Source organism: Enhydra lutris, unplaced genomic scaffold (assembly GCF_002288905.1).
Source record: "Enhydra lutris kenyoni isolate GAN:26980312 unplaced genomic scaffold, ASM228890v2 scaffoldscaffold20, whole genome shotgun sequence".
NCBI classification, from domain to species: Eukaryota; Metazoa; Chordata; class Mammalia; order Carnivora; family Mustelidae; genus Enhydra; species Enhydra lutris.
In genome coordinates this window covers 4,477,168-4,496,163 of record NW_019154104.1, presented here as the reverse complement: position 1 = coordinate 4,496,163, position 18,996 = coordinate 4,477,168, and the positions used below count along the sequence as shown (strand labels likewise).

At 53.4% G+C, this 18,996-nt stretch overlaps 1 protein-coding gene across 1 annotated transcript in view; it reads right to left on the bottom strand.

The window, feature by feature from the left end:
* Positions 1-889: 889 nt before the first annotated feature.
* The window catches only part of LOC111148641 (coiled-coil domain containing 88C), a 125,584-nt gene continuing 107,477 nt past the window's right edge, over positions 890-18,996 (bottom strand). Inside the window, exons 26-30 of the mRNA XM_022505391.1 lie at positions 14,763-14,951; positions 11,704-11,769; positions 8,638-8,706; positions 6,720-7,009; positions 890-3,204 (exon numbers count right to left, since the gene is read on the bottom strand). Of these exons, the coding sequence (XP_022361099.1) occupies positions 2,182-3,204; positions 6,720-7,009; positions 8,638-8,706; positions 11,704-11,769; positions 14,763-14,951 (1,637 nt within the window). The 3' untranslated portion in view covers positions 890-2,181. The remainder of the gene's footprint in view (positions 3,205-6,719; positions 7,010-8,637; positions 8,707-11,703; positions 11,770-14,762; positions 14,952-18,996) is intronic.

Here is an 18,996-nt window from a genome sequence, read left to right as displayed (position 1 = left end):
GCAGGCTCTCTGCCGAACAAGGAGCCTGATACGGAACTCCATCCCAGGACCCTGAGCCGAAGGTAGATGCTTAACTGACTGAGCCACCCAGACGCCCCAAGATTTCATTTTTTGATGGCTAATGTTCCACTCCTTAGCTTTCAGTGAGTCTGTGGAGAGAGAGTGAATGAACGAGGGGCTGGCAAGTGTGAGCACTGAAGAGACGTTCCAGAGGGCAGAGATTCACAGGCTAAGATCGAGGAGAAACAGGCCATGCCTCGGTGTCAAATCCCACCGAGGCCCCACAGGAGGAGGCCGCTGCCCAGTTGGGCCCAAGCTTGCCGGCGCCAGCTCTAAGTGGTCTTGGGCCACAGAGTGCAGAGCTCCAGAAGGTGGAAGGGGAGGAAAGAGGGGACTTTCACAGTCCAGGGATGGAGGAAGAAGACACTGAAGAAGCCGCTAGACAGAACAATCTGAAGAAAGATCTTATGTGTGGGCAGGTCTATGCCAGTCTCCTTCTCTCCATCTGACTTAAGCATCCGAACTGAGGCCCTGGAGATCTAAATTCCAGATCCGACCCTTCCGAGTTGAGTAGCCTCGGGAAAACCCAAAGGACCAGCTGAAGCTGAACTTCTATCACAAGATGAATCCCACACCAAAATGGGATCCAGCTCTTCCAAGCTGAACATAAATGCGAGTCTGGGAAAAAGCCGTTGCAGACTGAGCCCGAAAACCTTGCTCTTTTGTGTTCTGTGACCTGGAGGCAAAGGGAGCTGTGGGTTCCGGCGGCCGGGAAGGTTCTCTGGGGTGAAGCTGGGTGCCCGGAGAGCCCTGAGACCCCCCTGAGATCCCTCCGGCCACCATGGCCCGTCCAATGCCACCAGCCCCGCCCAGTGAGAAAAACCAGGACTCGAGTCTCTGCCGTTCCGTTTTATTATCAACCTGTCCTCGTGTTCAAGAATGAATGGCTATTTAGTACACAACCCAAAGCACTCCTACAACTGGTCTTGTTAACAGTCCCATTTCTTTCTCAGTATATTAAATCAAAAGAAAAAAATACCTTAAAAAAAAAAATCACCAGATTTAGTACATCCCAGAAAAAGCACCTTTACTAAACAGAAAACGTTTGTCAGGAATCCGACCAAATACACAAAGCAGCAGGTAAGATTCCTGAGAGAAAAGACAGACTCCCAATGGAACATAAATAGATCTCCCTTGAAGTATATATATTTCACAGGAGTGTGTACATATATTATATATTAAAAGAAATTTGGTTTCTACAAGAAGTTATTCAGAAATAATAAATCAGTCTCTCATCTGAGACTGGGGAAGGGGAGAGACGACAGCCACATTACCAAGCAGGCCTACGACCCACTCCTGCACATGCTTCCCCTCTGTACACGACGCCCGCTTGCTGGGAGGGGGCCAAGACTGGCGCTCCTCTCTGCCACGGCCCCTAGCCCCAGAAGATCCAGTGTTTCAAGAAGAGAGAGCCAGGGAAGGCAGGTCTCCACGGGGCCCCCAGAGCCCACCGTACGGAGCCCGGGAGCCAGCCTCGGGTGGGTGGGCCAAGCCTGAGGCCACCTGCCCTGGGGTAAAATGGAACTGCTTGGGACCCCAAGAAATGGCGTGGCCGCACTCCCGGTTTTCAGCAGCAATCCTAATTCTGGCGTCTCCCCGAGGTCCTCAAGCTCTTTGTAGTTTGGCCAGTCTGGACTTCTCCTAGGATCAAATGGCTTTTAGGGAAAGGACATGGAGTTTCCAGAACCACTAGAGCTTGGCCATGGGAACGTGTGTTTGCACACACACAAACACAAGTGCCTTAAGAGAGGTCGACAAGTTGTAAATAAGTGTTCTGCCAGGACGCACTCAAGTAGTGTCTACTCTGGGGTCAGTTGTGTCACTGTATTCTGAGTGTCCCCATGCTGAAATGGATTTGTTCAAAAGACAGCGGTTGCTGGAGGCTACACATACAGAAGACGCACGCGCGCACACACACATACACACACGCATATGGGAGTGTAATCCTCTCAGGGCTTGGCACAGTGTTTTCATTAAGAGAACAAGAGGGAGAGATGCCCAGGAACCCCGGTCTGCATTCTAAACCCCTTCCCGGCACCACAGGCAGACAGAAGAAGAGGCCATCATAATTAGAAGGTGAGTCAGTCGCTGGAAGGTTCAGAAGCCGCTGGCCCAGATGAGTCACACGCAGCCGTACTCATACCACACCGTCTGCGGGTCCCCACCAGGCTCGGGGGATGCCGGCGTGCTCTTCAAGCTGCTCCCGCGGCTGAAGTCCTCGGGGGCCCGGCTGGGGTGGGGAGCCAAGTCAGGAGACCTCCCCGGGCTCTTGGCGGGGAGCCCCTCACTGTGGCCTTGCCTTGGGACCCCATCACCCTCGGAGAGGCTGAGCGGCCCCCTGACAGGGGCGATGGGGGCCACCTCTGCCGCGTGGGGGGGCGTCTGGGCTTTGGTCCTGGTGGCTTGGGCTGCGGTGGGGGGGAAGTGCTGGGTCTGGGAGCTGCTGCTGCCACCGCAGGAACCGCCGGCCCCAGTGGCGATGGCCGGGGCTGTGGCGGACTGCTGCAGGGGGGCCAGCCTCTCCTCCTTTGGGGGAGCCAGTGAGAAACGCCTCACATCCGGGGGCCGGCTGCGGGGGCCTGGGCCCTGACCAGAGCCGCCAGTCTTTCCCACAAGTGGGGTCCGCTCCCGGGCCAGGCTGTGGGAGCTGGGGGGTGTGGGGCTTTGTAGGACATGGCTGCCTGTTTCTCTGCCCCCTGAGCTGTCAGGACCCCCCACCTTCTGAGGGGCTTCCTGTTTGCAAGCCTCTGGCCCGCTGGCCCGGAGAAGGTCGGCAGAGGCGAGGCTGAAAGCCCGGCTCAGAGACGCGCTCCGGCTGGCAGGCGTGTGGGATGTCGGAGGCATGGCGGCTTGCCGGGGTCTGCCCAGAGACAGGCTCTGGGGAGGCTGGACCTGCCTCAGGGGGCCACTGGGCAGGGCCTCGGCCTCAGCAGCTCTGAAGCTTGGTTTCACATACTGCCCGGGCTTCGGGAGCTTCCCCTCAGAGGTGCTGATGGCCATCTTGATGGTGGGGGCCACAAAGCTGGTGGGCATCTTGGCCCCTTCTTTCCTGGTAGGTGGTCCTGGCTGGCCTCCAGTGGCTGGGAGGTCGCTGGCCTTCCTGAAGTAGTCACTCAGCAGGTCATCCCGGCAACTGGGAGCATCCTACAGGGAGGAAAGGAAGAAGTGAGAGGTGGCTACGAGGGCCAGGCCGGTGCTAAGACAGCCCTCCCCCCAGCCCCCACCCCAGGATGTCTGCTGGGCAGTGCAGGTGGCCAGGGCGGAGGTTTTTTGGCTCCTGCTCGACCTCTTCGAGGTCTAATGTTGCCCCACCACTCACACACCAACCCGGTCAGGCTTTGGGGGCTATACATGGCTCACCAGGGCGAGAACAGCAGATGTCACTGTGGCAGCCCCCTAACTTCACAGACAAGCACACACATCAGACAGGAGAAGACTTCCCGCAAAGCTCATCCACGCTATGGAAAGGTCGGGACTGAAAGCCTGACCACAGCCAACTGTCCCCATCCGTTCTTGCTGTCCTACCAGGCAGGGCAGGGAGAGCAAGCCGACCCGTAGGGCTGTAGTCAGCCCACCACACTCAGACACACCCCAAGGGCTTTGTCTGGGGCCACTGAGGAAAGGGAGCAAGAGCGGCTCTTAAAAAGCCAGAACCCTCACTGCCGCTCAGACCACTGCCCTGTGAGAGGCAGGCACGGTGGGGGTGAGTGGGAGCCACAAACGCAGACTGCCCAGGACCCTGGGGCTGCCTGGGGGGAACCGAGGGCGAGGGCAGGGGATGGCGCAGCCCACCAGCCTGCTCCCCTCAAGGGCTGGGCTTCCCCGGGCTGGTGAACCAGTGTCCTCTCCATCACCCTGCAGACACACAGAGCCACCAGACGCCAGGGTCTATGATGCCGCTCGGTAGCCTCCTGTCAGGACCTCAGAGCCTGGAGGAGCCGAGCAGAGGTTCCTCCTTAGGCTGACGGATTCCGAAAACCCAGAAAAGGCAGTACATTCACTTGGCAGGTGGGGGTGGGGAGAGCCAAGCTCAGAAGCCATCCACACCTGCCAACAGCTCCTGGCCCCTAGAAACATCTGGATGCTCAACTTGACCGAGGCATACTCTGCTATCTGATGCTCGGCGAGGCCACACAAATTTTGGTGGAGTGTGTGTTAAGACCTTCCGTTGTTAACACTGACGGGAACCCTTTCTCGAGTGCTAGGCTCTGTGCTAAGAACTATGGGTGTAATCACCAAGAAACCAAACCCTCCCTTCATTGTCAAAGCAACCTTGCAAGGTTGTTTAAGTTGGACTAAAACAATCTTTAGCAGGTGAGGAAGCTGAAGCCTCAGGGTTGCCACAGGACCCACATCTAGAGAGCAGACCAGGGATGAACGCCTCCTGCTGCATCATGACGTCTGACTGCAGCGGCTGACGGGGCCACCTGGGTCCCTGTGGCACATTTTTAATTCTCCATATGCACCCTCAGGGGGCCACCCCCTCTGGCCACCCAGGAGCCCATTTTGAGACACCTGCCTCCTGGCATCATCAATATCCAGGGAGTGGAGGCCCGGGTGGGGCAGGCTGTGACTTCCTTGCGGGGGGGGGGCGGGGAGGGGTCATGTGCATGGGGTTGGCAGGGGGGCCGCATCCTGGGCAGGCAGAGAGGTAAGTGTGGCTCTCCAGGGCCATATGGCAGCCCCCAACATGAGCTGCCACCATGCAAGGTTATTTCGGGCTTGTTTAGGGACAGGTGACAATACGGAGCGTGAGTGAGGAGCAGTGCGAGGGACAGGTCCGCGCTGAACAGGGTGGGCCCTGTCGCTTTGCACAGAACTGCCCCTCTCCCCGGAAATCTGCAAAGGGAAAGCAAACTCACTGTGACAGATCCACAGTCAGAAAAGAGTGGAGAAGGAAAGTCTCCCAAGTGCAGGCAGCCCTGCTTTCTGGACTGTTTTCACTTATTCCACCAGATCGGGGCTCCTCGGTGTGGCATGCCTGGACACACGCCGAGAGCCAGAGCCTCATCCGGGAAGCCAGGACAGCTGCAGATTCTCTGCGAGCCCCAGCTCAGACCCACGGAGCCCGAAGCTCTGGGGGCAGCCTGTGTCCTGGCAAGGCCACCAGGTGAATATGGAAACCACTGAGCAGACCCTAAACCTCCTGAAAGCAGCAGGGCTTTTGTCTGGTTTCTCCAACTCCCAGCGCATAGAGTAAGTGGTTGCCAGAAGGAAATATCAAGGGAGGGAGCGCAGGGACCACGTTTTCCATGTCCTTTCAGGGCCAACCACGAGACCGCACTAGCAAGTGTGCCACTTGCCATTCACTGTTTTGCTCTGGCTTTCGAGAGCAGGCACTAGGCACACTGCGTCACACACGGTAGGTGTTCAGTGAACAGCTACTGAGCGAGAGTGTGCTCCCCCACGGCCTGCTGACGGGGCTCACAGAGCTTACCATGCAGCTAAGGAAAGTTCAGCGGTCGAAGGAGAATGAGAATCCTGGAAGCATTAAAAATCCTTAAAAGAGCTCAGCTGCAAGACGGCATGTTCATGTGTCCAGTAACGCAGCTGCTCCCACGACTGAAGTCAGGCACAGAGTGCAAAAGACACGCCTGTCGCTTCAGAAAAGCTGAACTGAGGCCCTGAAGAGGGGACAGAGGACGGGGACCCTCATGCACAGGACATCCGGGGGTCAGAGCCGCAGAACACAGGCCAGCAAACTCCAGCTGTGTGGCTCAATCTGTTTGCCACAAGTTCTTGCACAGCCCATGAGCTAAGAATAGCTTTTAGGTTTTTAAATGATCGAAAAAATTTTTTTTAAAAAGAACAGCCATGGGGCGCCTGGGTGCCTCAGTCCTTCAGTATCTGCCTTTGGCTCAGGTCATGACTACAGGGTCCTGGGATCGAGCCCCGAGTCGGGCTCCCTGCTCGGCAGAAAACCCTCTCCCACTCCCCCTGCTGGAGTTTCCTCTCTCACTGTCTCCCTCTGTCAAAAAAAGAAATAAAATCTTCCAAAAAAAAAAAAAAAAAAAAAAAACCAAAACCACACACACAAAACACCCAGCCTTACGTGACCCATGAAAATTATACGAAATTCAAATGTCAACGTCCGTGAGTCAAGTTTTGTGGGCCCACAGCCGCGCCCGTTGGCTGAGAGATGGGCTCCATCTGTGCTCTCACGGCAACGGCAGAGCTGAGCGGTCGACTAGAGATTGTACGGCCGGGAATGCCCAAGACATTTACTCTCTGGCCCTTTCCAGAAACAGCCTGCCGACCTCTGCTGGTGAAGGCTCAGGGTGAGTGGGTAATTCAGAGCTTCACCACAAAATTTACTGTGAGATCCTCCCCCTGCCAAGTCGGAGGCTGGCCCTATCTTGAGAGAAGCTCCTGGGTTGGGGGGGCACAGCCCATCCCTGCCCTCCGTGCTGGCAAAGAACTCCTACCGGCTCACTCCACAGATGGAGCCAACGGCCCCTGGGGTCCGGGGCTGGGGGCCAGTGCATGTGGCCTGCCGGCTGCTGGGTATCCTCCACCCACACCAGCTCTGCACCCAGGCCATGGCACCCCTACCCTGGCCCCTTCTCTGCCTCTGCTGTCAAGGTCTCTGCCCCGGGTCCCGACTCAGGGAGAGGGCGGGGGAAGAGAGGCATGCCGTGTCCCAGCCCTGGGCCACTCACAGGGGTCGGGGAGCTCCGGTTGCTCTCCTCCAGAAACTCCTCCAGCGTGACCATCTCACTGCTCGGCGAGGGAGAGCAGGGCCGTCCCCCCGCGTGGGGCTGTGCAGTGCCTCTCTTCTGGATGCCATCCTGGGGGAGAGGCCCGTTCCAGGGTGGGGGGTACTCATGGCGGCCGAGAGCGGTGCGTCCTGGGGTGCTGGCATCCCGTGGCAAAGCAGCCGTGTCCCTGATGGGGATCAGGTCTTCGCTGCTGAAGCTCTCGGACCTGCCGTGGAGCTGGTCGGAGGAACCTGGGTGGTAGGGCGGGGCGGTACAGAGGCACATACCTGAGTCTCCCTCCCCTCTCTTGCCTGCCTCTGGGGGCGGTCTGGACTGCCTTGGATTCACCCAAAACAGAGAGAATCCTGGCGGAGAAGCCGGGCGCACTTCTCCCAGGATGGGATTTTGATAGTAAGAACATTTAGGAGAGGGGCGCCTGGGTGGCTTGGCTGGTTAAGTGTCTGACTCTTGATCTCAACCTCAGCTCAGGTCGTGATCTCAGGGCTGTGAGTTCAAGGCCCATGATAAGCCCACTTAAAAAAAAAATTTTTTTTTTGAGAGCTTCAGCATTTCAGTCTGGCATTTGTTATTTTTATTTAAATTCAATTAACATATAGTATGTTATTCGTTTCAGAGATAGAGGTCTGTGATTCATAGTTGTACGTAACACCCAGTGCTCATTCCATCACGTGCCCTCCTTAATGCCCATCACCCAGTTACCCCATCTCCCCAACCCCTCCTCTCCAGCAACCCTCAGTTTGTTTCCTATGGTTAACAGTCTCCTATGGTTTGTCTCCCTCTCTGAGTTTATCTTGTTTTATTTTTCCCTCCCTTCCCCTATGCTCTTGTTTTTTTTTTCTTAAATTCCACATATTGAGTGAAATCATATAATTATCTTTCTCTGATTGACTTATTTTACTTAGCATAATACCCTCTAGTTCCAGCCACGTCATTGCAAATGGCAAAATTATTTGTTTTGATGGCTGAGTAATATTCCCTTGTATATCTCCACCGCATCTTCTTTATCCACTCATCTGCTGATGGACATCTGGGCTCTTTCCATAGTGTGGTTATTGTAGACATTAGGGTGCAGGTGCCCCTTCGGATCATGACCTTTATATGTTTGAGGTAAATCCCTAGTAGTGCAACTGCTGGGTCACAGGGTAGCTCTATTTTTAACTTTCTGAGGAACCTCCGTACTGTTTTCCAGAGTGGCTGCACCAGCTTGCCTTCCCACCAACAGCGTAGGAGGCTTCCCCTGTCTCCGTCTGGCATTTAAAAATAAAGTAACTTGAGATAAAAGTGGAGAGCTCCTGGTGAAGTTTAAGTGACTATCTAACATTCATCACTATGAGGCCCCACGTTCGTCAGGTGTCATCCGTTCACTGAAGGGTTATTTAGGCCTGCTACATGCTAGCGTCTTCCACGGGCTGGTCAGGTGCATGCTAAGAGAAAAAAAATCTTTGAAAACCTTCTAGTCTTGGGACAACACACACGTCCTTTTCAAATGCACAGAAATGTTCGTTAAGACAGACAATACCGTGCACTATAGCAGTTAAAACATGGAAAGAATCAGAATGCTGCAGCTGTGCTCTCTGGCCACCCCAGACTCCTGGCCCTAATGACCACCCCACTCTACAGATGAAGTAGCTTGGATTCAGAGCAGGGGTGCTGGGCCTGGGTGCCCTGGGCTGACCGGGGGTAAAGGGATTCACTCAGACATCCAGGTCTGGGCCTGAACCCGCATGACGTGGACCATATGTGCAAACGCGTGAGGCCGCAGAGAAGCCTGGTGTCTGCTCGAAGTATAAAAATAAATGAGCCCAGAACCAAAGACCCAAAGACAACGAGAAGTGCACGGAAGCCAAGGCTGACCTACCTTTCAGGTTAAGAGGCGAGCTGTCACTGGATGTGTTCCGACTGCTCTCCAAGCTGTCTGGCCGGGACACTGGAAGGAAGGGACACTCAGCCTGAATGGCCAGGGGCAGGTGGGCCCCACACCGAACCATCTAATCCGAGAAAAGCTGCATAACAAAGCCACTCTAACGCTGAAGTTAAGGCAATGTCCTTGGGAAGGACGGACTCTGGGGTTCTCTGTGCTCTCCCTTCAGAGGATCCAGCTTCACCAACGTGTGTGTGAGGCATAGCATCCCACAGGTGATCCAGAAATGACAACTAGCTGTTTTTATTAGCTCTAGTGCTAGGGACTCTGGCACTGCAAGCAGACTGGAGAGAAGGGAGGCTCGGGGTGAGCCAACAGCTGAGGTGGGAGGACTCACTCCCAAGATGGCACAGAGCTTTCTGGAACCGGTGAGACCCGGTGAGAGTGGGAGCCAGGCCTCCACGGGCCGCACACATGCACCTGTGCACAAGGGGGTGTGTGCCTGCACACGGGGAACCAGGGCGGGGGCCAGGGGTGGGGGAGAGCTGGCTTTCCCTGGTCGTTCGTGGACCCTCAGCTCCTTGCTTCCCCATCTCAAGTGCACATCTACCTGCGAGGGGAAAATCGACCTGTACAGGGACAAGGGCCAGAGAAACCAGCCCTTGTGGCTGCTGCCGGTGTGTGCCCGATGCAGCGTGTGGCAGCTCTCAGGTCATAGGCTGAGCCAGCAGGAGGGGCGGCTCTAACCCTGCAAAGGGCAGCTGCGCCTTCAAGGCCAGCAGACCTGCTTCTCCTGGTCCGCTCTTCCAAGAACCCTGCACCAGCATCTGTCCTGTGGGACCAGGAACCCCTGGGGGACAGGGACTGCACTTTCGTCATCCCTGCATCCTCTCAGCACACAGCAGGTGTTGGGTCGAACTACACAGAGACCTGGACACAGGCCAACATGGGAGATGCTCTGCTCCCCATGCCCTGGGGACACTCTCCTGACTGGGTCTATAGGGCGCTGGGTTCCCAAGTGCCGATGTACTCTGCAAAGAGCAGGCATCTGGAAAACTCCTATTAGCAAACGGGGTTTGGGGAGGCGCCAAAAAATACTTAAGCTTTCGCGAAAAGTGTAAAAGCAGAGTAAGTCTCCTCTCTGGGAGGGGGAAAAAAGACATAAAAAATGCACATCTCTCTTTTAAAAGGAATGAAATTTCATTAAGAGAAAAGGGTGATACAAATCAATAGGACCCAAAGCACTTTTTTTTTTCTTTTTAAAGATTTGAGAGAGAGAGAAGGGGTGCAAAGAGCATGGTGGGAGGGAAGCCAAGGGAGAAGGAAGCTCCCTGCTCAGCCCAATGCAGGACTTGATCCTAAGACCCTGAGATCCTGACCTGACCCTTAACCAAAAGCAGACCCTTAACCGACTGGGCTACCAGGAGTCCCCTAACCCCCAAAGCACTTTTGCTTTTCCTTCTTTTTGCTTTCCCTTCCTGCTAAGAAAAGCTCAAGGAATCAGAGTACCTAGGAAGAAAACCCCTCAGTGGTCAGCTTTTGGAGCACCAATCTGGCTCATCAGGGTGCCTTAACAGAGCACGGGGGCCAGTACCCCCGTGTGTGCTCCCTGCCCCTCAGTGTGAAGACATGAGGGCCCGTGCATTAAACTGTTCTGCCACAGAGCCTGTATTTTCTCACGCTGAGTGAGGTGTCTGTATCTGTCCAACACCAGCATCACAGAAGGTTTAAGACAATGACTAGGGTAGGAGGGGCGCCTGTGTGGCTCAGTCCGTTAAGCGTCTGACTCTTGATTTAGGCTCAGGTTGTGATCTCAGGGTCGTGAGATGGCACCCCGAGTTGGGCTCCGTGCTCAGCAGGGAGTCTCCTTGGGATTCTCTCTCTCTCTCCCTCTGCCCCACCCACCCCCAACTCATGCTCTTGCTCTCTAAAATAAATCTTAAAGGGTGCCTTGGTGGCTCAGTTGGTTAAGCGACCACCTTCAGCTTGGGTCATGATCCTGGAGTCCCAGGATCAAGTCCCATATCAGGCTCCCAGCACAGTGGGGAGCCTGACTCTGACTTCCTCTGACTCTCCCTCCTCTCATGTGCTCTCTTTCATTCTCTTTCTCCCAAATAAATAAATAAAATCTAAAAAAAATAAATAGGGGTGCCTGGGTGGCTCTGTTGAATAAAATAATATCTTGAAAATAAATAATCTTTAAAAAAAAGAAAATGACTAGAGTAGGAGACCATGCTAGCCCCTACATTTATTGTTGATTAGAAATAAACAACTCAGGGAGCCTGGGTGGCTCAGTGGGTTAAGCCTCTGCCTTTGGCTGAGGTCATGATCTCAGGGTCCTCAGATAGAGCCCTGCATCACACTCTCTGCTCACTGGGGAGCCCGCTTCCCCTCTCTCTCTGCCTGCCTCTCTGCCTACTTGTGATCTTTGTCAAATAAATAAAATCTTTAAAAACAAAACAAAACTCACTGTGAGTTCTGAGGGTTTTTTTTTTTTTTAAAGAATTATTTCCCCACCCTACTAGGACTTTTGTTTTTCAAAAATCATTAAAACCCAAAGCAGCTTTTAATTTTTGAGAAGGCTGGTATATAATTCACTATTTCCCTTCTGCAGAAACTTACAATATAGCTAAGTCAAATGGCCGAATGCTTCTAACAATTTCTAAGACCACACACATCTCAGAGCTACTCTAGACAATTAAAATCCAAGTGAGAACAATGAGAGGCTTCCCTGCCGTCAGTGTTCCCAGTGGGGTCAGCAGAACGTCCTGGCAAACCTCAGGGGCTTTTTCAAGCAAGGAGAGTTGGAACCTGTGGAAGTGGGATACTCTTAAGGTGGTGAGTTCCCTGTCACGGGAGGTATGGAAGCAAAGTCACATGCCCAGGCCCCTGGGGAGGGTGGATAGGAGCCTGGAGGAACTGTGGCCCTCTGCATTCCCATTCAACGTAGCAACGTCACGTCTACCTGTTTTCCACATGGGGACTGAGCTCGAAAGAAAAGCACTGCTGATGAAACCCAGTCTGAGACGCCGGGCCCAAGGGCACGAGGCACTGAGCACTCACCGTATGGCCTGTGGTTGAACTCCAGCTCCAGGGATGGGTCACAGAGGCTGTCATCTGAATTATAGCCTATGGTGGAAGTAAGGTCACTGGTTAAGATAGGGTTTTCTGGAACACTCTGAACAACTACAGACTCTTATTTAGGAAAAGTACATTTTTATTTGTCCTTTGACAGGACAATCCTGCTTCTAGAAATCAACTCTGGGGGCGGGGTGGTTGAAAGGATTAAGATGTGGGCATTTTCATTAGTATGGAGTTATAAAAAGACTAAGAAAGATCTCCATGATATATGCCCCGGGGGGGGGGGGGAAGGGGATCAAGGTGTGTAGATTTTGTTTATTTATTTATCATGGTTTTGCTTTTGAGTAGCCTCCACGCCCAATGTGGAACTCAACACAGGGCTTGAACTCACGACCCTGAGATCAAGACCTGAGCTGAGATTGAGAGTCAGATGCTTAACCTACTAAGTCACCCAGGCGTCCCTATTTTGGTTTATTTTTACAGAAAGAAATACCGGGAGTATAAACAAGGGACTAAGAAAAAAGCTTATCCAGAGAGTGTTTTTGGGAATGAAGCTGCGGGGACCAAGGGGGAGGGGGGCACCGAGTATACCTTTTCATGTAATTCAGGTTTTCGAATATTTTTCGTTTGGTTATTTTACACATTAGAACACACAGGGTTTAATTTACAAAGAAAAAAGTCTAAACCTAAAAACAGGAACAAAGCTTATTGTGTCAAACTGTTAACGTTAACAGAGAGAAACACTGATCGGCAGTGAATTTTTAATGTAAAACTCGGTGAGAGCATCCTTAGTGAGATACAATCCAAGGACTAAAAAGAACTACAAAGAAAACATTGCTTGCTGAATTTATGGTGACTGGTAGCACTAATAGGATTACTTTTTTTTAAATTTTTTTTTAAAGATTTTATTTATTTATTTGAGAGAGAGACAGTGAGAGAGAGCATGAGCGAGGAGAAGGTCAGAGAGAGAAGCAGACTCCCCGCGGAGCTGGGAGCCCAATGCGGGACTCGATCCCGGGACTCCAGGATCATGACCTGAGCCGAAGGCAGTCGTCCAACCAACTGAGCCACCCAGGCGTCCCAGTAGGATTACTTTTTAAACCATTATTGCAGGGGTGCCTGGGTGGCTCAGTGGGTTAAAGCCTCTGCCTTCGGCTTGAGTCATGATCCCAGGGTCCTGGGATCAAGCCCCGCATCAGGCTCTCTGCTCAGCAGGGAGCCTGCTTCCCCTCTCTCTCTCTGCCTGCCTCTCTGCCTACTTGTGATCTCTGTCAAATGAATAAATAAAATCTTAAAAAAAGAAAAAAACCATTATTGCATATTTTCAGGGGAAAAAATGTTTCAGGAGACAGGCAATCTGTAAAGCAAAGGACATGCAAATGTGAAATCCTGGAATGTTAAATCTGTATTGGAAACTGACACAAACCAGTAATATATATCTGTTCTCTCTTCCTTTACGGAAAGGGCCTAGAAGCAAAGGCAACTCCATAGGGCCCAGAGCATGTTTGTTAAATTTTGCTCTCAAAGAAACCAGAATGACTTAAAAAACGGCTGATTCTAAGGGGGTTTCCTTCCACTGAAGCTGGCTATGTGTCCACTGGACATGAACGTGGGAGTGTGAGAATGGGCTGCTGGGAAATCGTGTGGCCACGGCAGGGTCTGCAGCGGTGACCGACTTTCCCATGGGCTCTGTAGGTATAAGAACAGCCAGAGGTGTTTCTAGGCTCAGACTCTGGTTTAGGAACGGGACCTAGGCTGACACAGTCCGTGGGTTAGTCTGAAGGACTGGCCCTTGAGCCACACAGGCTGCTGAAGTCCGGGGGGAATTGGGAGTCCCCAGCCCCCACCCGGAGACCAGACAGGGCTTCTGTACCCCAAGCAGAGAGAGAACGGGGAGGGGAAATGCTGATTGTCCGTCCCAGCTGGTACACGACCCCATTCCCCTGACCCCCAGCAGCGAGCGACTTGCTGCTTCCAGGGTCAAGCCGGGAGCAGAGTAGGCCTGAGTGACCGCCCTGTGCTCGCTCCTCTCCTCTTCCCAGGGGCACCCTGAGGGCGGGGACCCTGTGCACTCTACCGGTCAAAGCAAGGCTCTGCACAGCCAGGTTTCAGGAGTCGAGTTGGGGGGTGTGATGATGAAATGCAATCGCCCTTCCCAGTTCTGACTCCCGACACCCGAGAGGCACCTCTCCCGGCTCCGCCAGCTGTGCCTTCGGATACGCTCATGTCTCTAGTTACACGAGGGGATGTCTTTTTTAGCCTGAGGCTTGATCTTCCTTTCTGTTCGCATATTTTAGATTCCCAAGCGCCCCTCCCTTCACTACTCTCGCTTACAGCATCCCGTTTCTGTTCTGTGGGGCGAACGCGTCACCTCTGTTCTGTGGGACCACGCCAACGACAGACACCGCACAGTGGCCGGCCGTCTCTGTGCTGCATGTCGGGTGACTCTGCGGCCCCACCCTCGTTTGGGTCACTACTGTTGGACGTCCAGGGAGTCCCTGAACTTTCAGAGGCTTCACTTGACAAGATCTGACTGAGCTGCTCTGTGGGGAATTCCTCAGGCTTATCAGATCGATTGAAGAACACTTTAACTTCATGTCTGAAGGTGCGACCAGGCATGGCTGCTGGCCCCTAGGAGAGGCTCGCTGTGTAAACCTTTCCCCGGATCCCCTTGTTCTCAGCAAAGGAGCCCTGCTTCCCGCTCTCCCAAGCCACCTCCAGATTCAGAGACACGTCACATCTCCTCCACAGAGAATAAGTCACCAAACTCCTACCAACATGGGTTAGGGTGTTGCCTGCTTTTAGCCCAAACTGTGGTTCACGTCCCTTCTGGAGCTACTTGGTGCCACCAATTCCTGAACGGGGGTGGTGAGAGCGGCTTACGATCGGGCCGCTAGCGGGTAAGGTTGTCTGCCCCACGCCACATGGCTGATGGGCCGAAGCTGGGCCTACGGGACGGCAAAGCAGGTCTACAGCCTCAGTGGCCTGCTGACCACCTGTCTCTGCAAGCCTGGGGTCTTCGGGAAGGACCCGTGACTCACCTTTGGTGCGGCCTGGGTGCCGGGAGAGGGAGGTGGAGCTGGAAGGGGTTGTAGTGATGGCTGAGGTTGAACAGGTCCGGGAGCTCAGCTCTGAGGGCCAGAGCTTCACGGCTGGGTCAGCGGAGGCATCCGTGCGGTCAAGGCTGCCTCTGTGCGGGGACCCTTGCTTTGGTTTTAGGTCCCCAGGGCCTGGGGCAGAGAAGGACATTGAGAAACAGAGTGGCACAATCCTGTGTAAGGCTGGGCTGCCACACCGAGGCCTAGAAGCAGGGGCACCGGGGTTGCACGGACCACAAGGACGGAAGCTGGGCTGTGGTGCTGACAGGAGGTCCCTGGCTACGGGCCTGTGGTGGGGGGTGGGGGCAGAGAGGCTGGCCCTGGCTCCACGCATGGGTCAGACTGGGGACCCTGAAAGGATGGGACAGGAGGACTCAGGAGGAGGAACCAGCTGTTGCCAGAAGGCCACCACATGAGCTGTGGGCACGTGTGTAACTCGGATGCCCGATGATAAAGGATCCTGATGACATCTGCTCAGGGTTCCGCCAGGCCTGCAGCCAACGTTCTGGAGGTCCAGGACGGACGGACGGATGGACAGAGGAATTCCCCACAGAGCAGAGCTTCATTTAGGATTTGAGGAAGCAGCTTACCCCTTCAGCAGCTTACCCACTTAAGAAGTCTGAACCTCTGTATGAGTGACTTTTTCCATTTCTTGCGCTAGTCTGCAATCGCTACATTATCTACCCTGAACACATACTCCCATTAAAACAATTTTTTTCTGTAAAAACATTAAAAAAAGAAAACAAAAAACTCTCCCACTGCCTAGTCGTAGGAACAGGGCCAGGCTCTCTCAATGGAAGATACGTGTGCAGCCGGAGCCTACAGCATGAGGACAGCACTGTTTCGCACAAAGTCCCCCTCCAGGCACCCCAAGGCTGGGACCTGGTGCCACGACCTCCCGTGGGGCTGATTCTGCCGGCCCTTCAGCCACTCGGGGATCTGCATTCCCTGGGACGTTTTCAATGCCCAAATCTTACAACTTGAAACCAAGGCAAAATTTGGATTCTGGAAGATACCCTTGATGAGAAGCAAGATTCAAGTCTGGAGGAATGAGTCGGGACAAGCATCCAACAGGTGCAGTTAAAATGAGGAGCGGAGGGGAGGCGGAGGGGAGCAGACAGCACGGATGGCAGAGAAACAGGACGAGGCCGACAGCATGCTGGCGAGACAGGGTCCCTGAGGACTGGGGCCATGGGGGCCCAGAGTCCCCAAGGCGAAGCGTGTGACATGAAGCCAATGCCACATCAACCGACTTCAACGGCTTAATAGGTATGTATCTGTCCGTACAGTTACCTTGTTTTTGTGGTGACACTGGTTTCTCACTGACAGCACTGCTAACAATCTCTCCCTTGAATTTAAAATAAATTTAAGTGATAACAGTGAGTCAATTCAAGGCAAGACATGTACGTGAACCACACAGGTGGACACAAAGATGTGGCAAAACCCAGAAGACGGCATGAGAATGACAGCAGACAGCAGACAGCGCAGTAGCTAAAGGCCTCTATCGACCAGCGTTACCCCTGCTCGGGGCGTGAGCGGTGTGTGGATGGGCTTTCTGTCCGAGACCGTCTAGCATCCATGTCCAAGAGGTCGTAAAACTTCATTCTGGGCTGACCTCTGGCTTGGCAACATCGATCCAATTATACAAACTGCTGGAACACAGCCATAAATCCTTTGGGACCCAGAGCACGTGTACAAAGGGCCTTGACAACAAAAGCCACAACTCAGTGCCCTGATGGAGGAGGAGGAAAGGACAGCAGCTTTAAATTCACTGCTTAGAAGCAAGTCTTCAAAAAATAAAAAAATACAAAAATCTCACTTGACAGAGGCCGTCTATTTTAGGAAGCAAAGCAACAACTGACCAGTTCTGCTTCACACACGGGCGCGACACAGGGCTGCGGGTGCGAGCATGGGGGGGCGGCACCCGGCCGCCGGACTTACTTAGCACGGACATCCTGGCCCACGGACCTGTGCGTGGATGTCCCGAGGCTCCCTACAACTGTGCTGTGCTGCAGAAATGGTCCAGAGGGTGTGACAACTCATCTTCTCTTTTGAAATCAGAATCCATGCTGGCTACTTTAAACTTGGCTTGGAATTGGGATCAGGAGGAGGAGTCCACTGGGGGTCATCAGGCCTTTAGGTACTTTTTTTTTTTTTTTTGGTTTGTTTGGAGTTCAGAAATGAAGGAGGATGCATGATGAAAACACATGATAAAGGAAAAGGATTAGAAATCCCCAATTTCTGAAAAAGGGACAGGCTCGTTAGGAGAGGATGGGATGTCAGAGGAAGACCAGAACCGCAGGCGTTTAGAGAGAGTCGGATGGGCCGTTGGAGACTTGTCTTTGTCTTTGCTTTTGCTTCTCAAAAAGGGACTCTTTTTGCGCTGAGTTGCTAAATGGTTATTCCCCGGATAACCCAAGAGAGGAAGGGAAAAAAAAAACAACAAAAAACAATAAATGAATGAAATGAATAATACAGCAAACGGCTCTAAATTAGCTAAACGCAGGCAGGAGGTCAGAATCCTGTCCGACCCAGGAAACACGGGAACAATACCCAGGACAAGCCCAGAATCAGGACTCGGTGAATCGTTTATCATCTGACTCAACGGGATCAATGCAGAGGCGTCTTAGTGCCAACGCTTCTCTTGCACGGGAGGAGAACTGTGTATCGCTCAAGGAGCCGAGGGCTGAGACTTTTTTCAATTTCGATGTGTTAAATTATTAAAGGAGGATGTTTATTAATTTAGGACCCGGCTTCTCTTACTCATCCATTTTAATGACAGGCCCCCTGACGCTCTGGGGCATGCTCCACTCCCGTTCCTGTTCAAGGGCCCGGGAAACACCTCACGGTGTGTTTCTGGCCAGATGTCACGAGAGGGCGGTCTACTGAAGCACTCACCAATAATTCTGTGCATCTCAACCTCTTCTGACGGGACAAGTTTCAAAATAATGAAAATACCTCTTTTTGCGCCCCCCCAACCCCACACCACCAAGAATCGTTTCCTTTAAAACCTCCTGCACACCCTCTACTCCAGTCCTGTACTTCATGGATGGTCAGAGCCCTCAGCCGTACTTTCTGAACACGGCGCACATGGACACAGCAGGGCCACGGGATTTCTGATTTAGGATCCGGGAGGACGCCACCGCCTTGCTTATTTCTGCCGCCACAGCGCCACCTGGTGGTCGGCGCTCGCGCCACAGAGTAAGGGGCCCCAGGCTGTTGGGCTCGTTCTAAAGGGCGTCACCGGCACACACAGCTGACTAGCTCCAGCTCCGCAGCCCTGAGGCCCCGCATGGGCCTCCCAGTTCCACCAGTGATTACACTGGCAAGTGTTTAACATTTCGTCAGGACTCCCTTCGAAGGAATGATTAATCGTGCCCACCTCAGGGGGTAGTTAGAACTCTGGGAGTCAGGTAAAGCGTGTCAGTCAGCTAAAAGGAGCCCGGAAGGGACGCCCAGGGCGTGCACAGCTGCGGCTGCTGTGAAGGATTTTCCCTGACCCGCTCGTGCGTGGGCCGGCACAACAGCCTGGACCAGTCAAGTACTTTTTTCCTCCCCAAGGTTTCCTGGCTCATTAGGCCGATGGTAGTTAATCAAGTCAGTTTAGAGAATAACACAAGTTGAGGGGATAAAGGCCAACAACTCTGAAGAGCCAACGGGAAAACCCGAGGCGAGAGCGCCCAGCTGGACAGAAACCAAGTTCAGCCTCATCATCGCTCAGTGGCTCCGGAGCCCTTTACCTAAACTGGTCTCAAGCATTCGTCCCGTGGGCGCACACGCACGCTTTCCCCTCTGCATTCGAAAGTGACACAACAGGACTCAATGAATGGTGCCCCCAAAAGGCTTGTGCCCATGTCACACTCACGGGGCAGCCTGTCACCACCAGCCCTCAGCACTGTCACATCAGCCTGCCGGGGCACAGGGCTCTCAGGCCTAGGCCTGGTCTTCAGAAAGTTCCAGCATCCTTCATAAAATTTAAATTGCTCAGGGTGCACGCCTGGCAGGTTTAGGGGTAAAGGATCCATAAACTAACATTTAAAAGGTAAAGCTGAAAACAATGTTTCTGGCAATTTCTGTGTTTAGTTGCTTCTGAGGTACACATTTTCCCCCCTTCCTTCACACTTTCCGCAATCCGGACACAGCTCTGATGGGTCTGATGGTCACCGCTGGCCAGGTG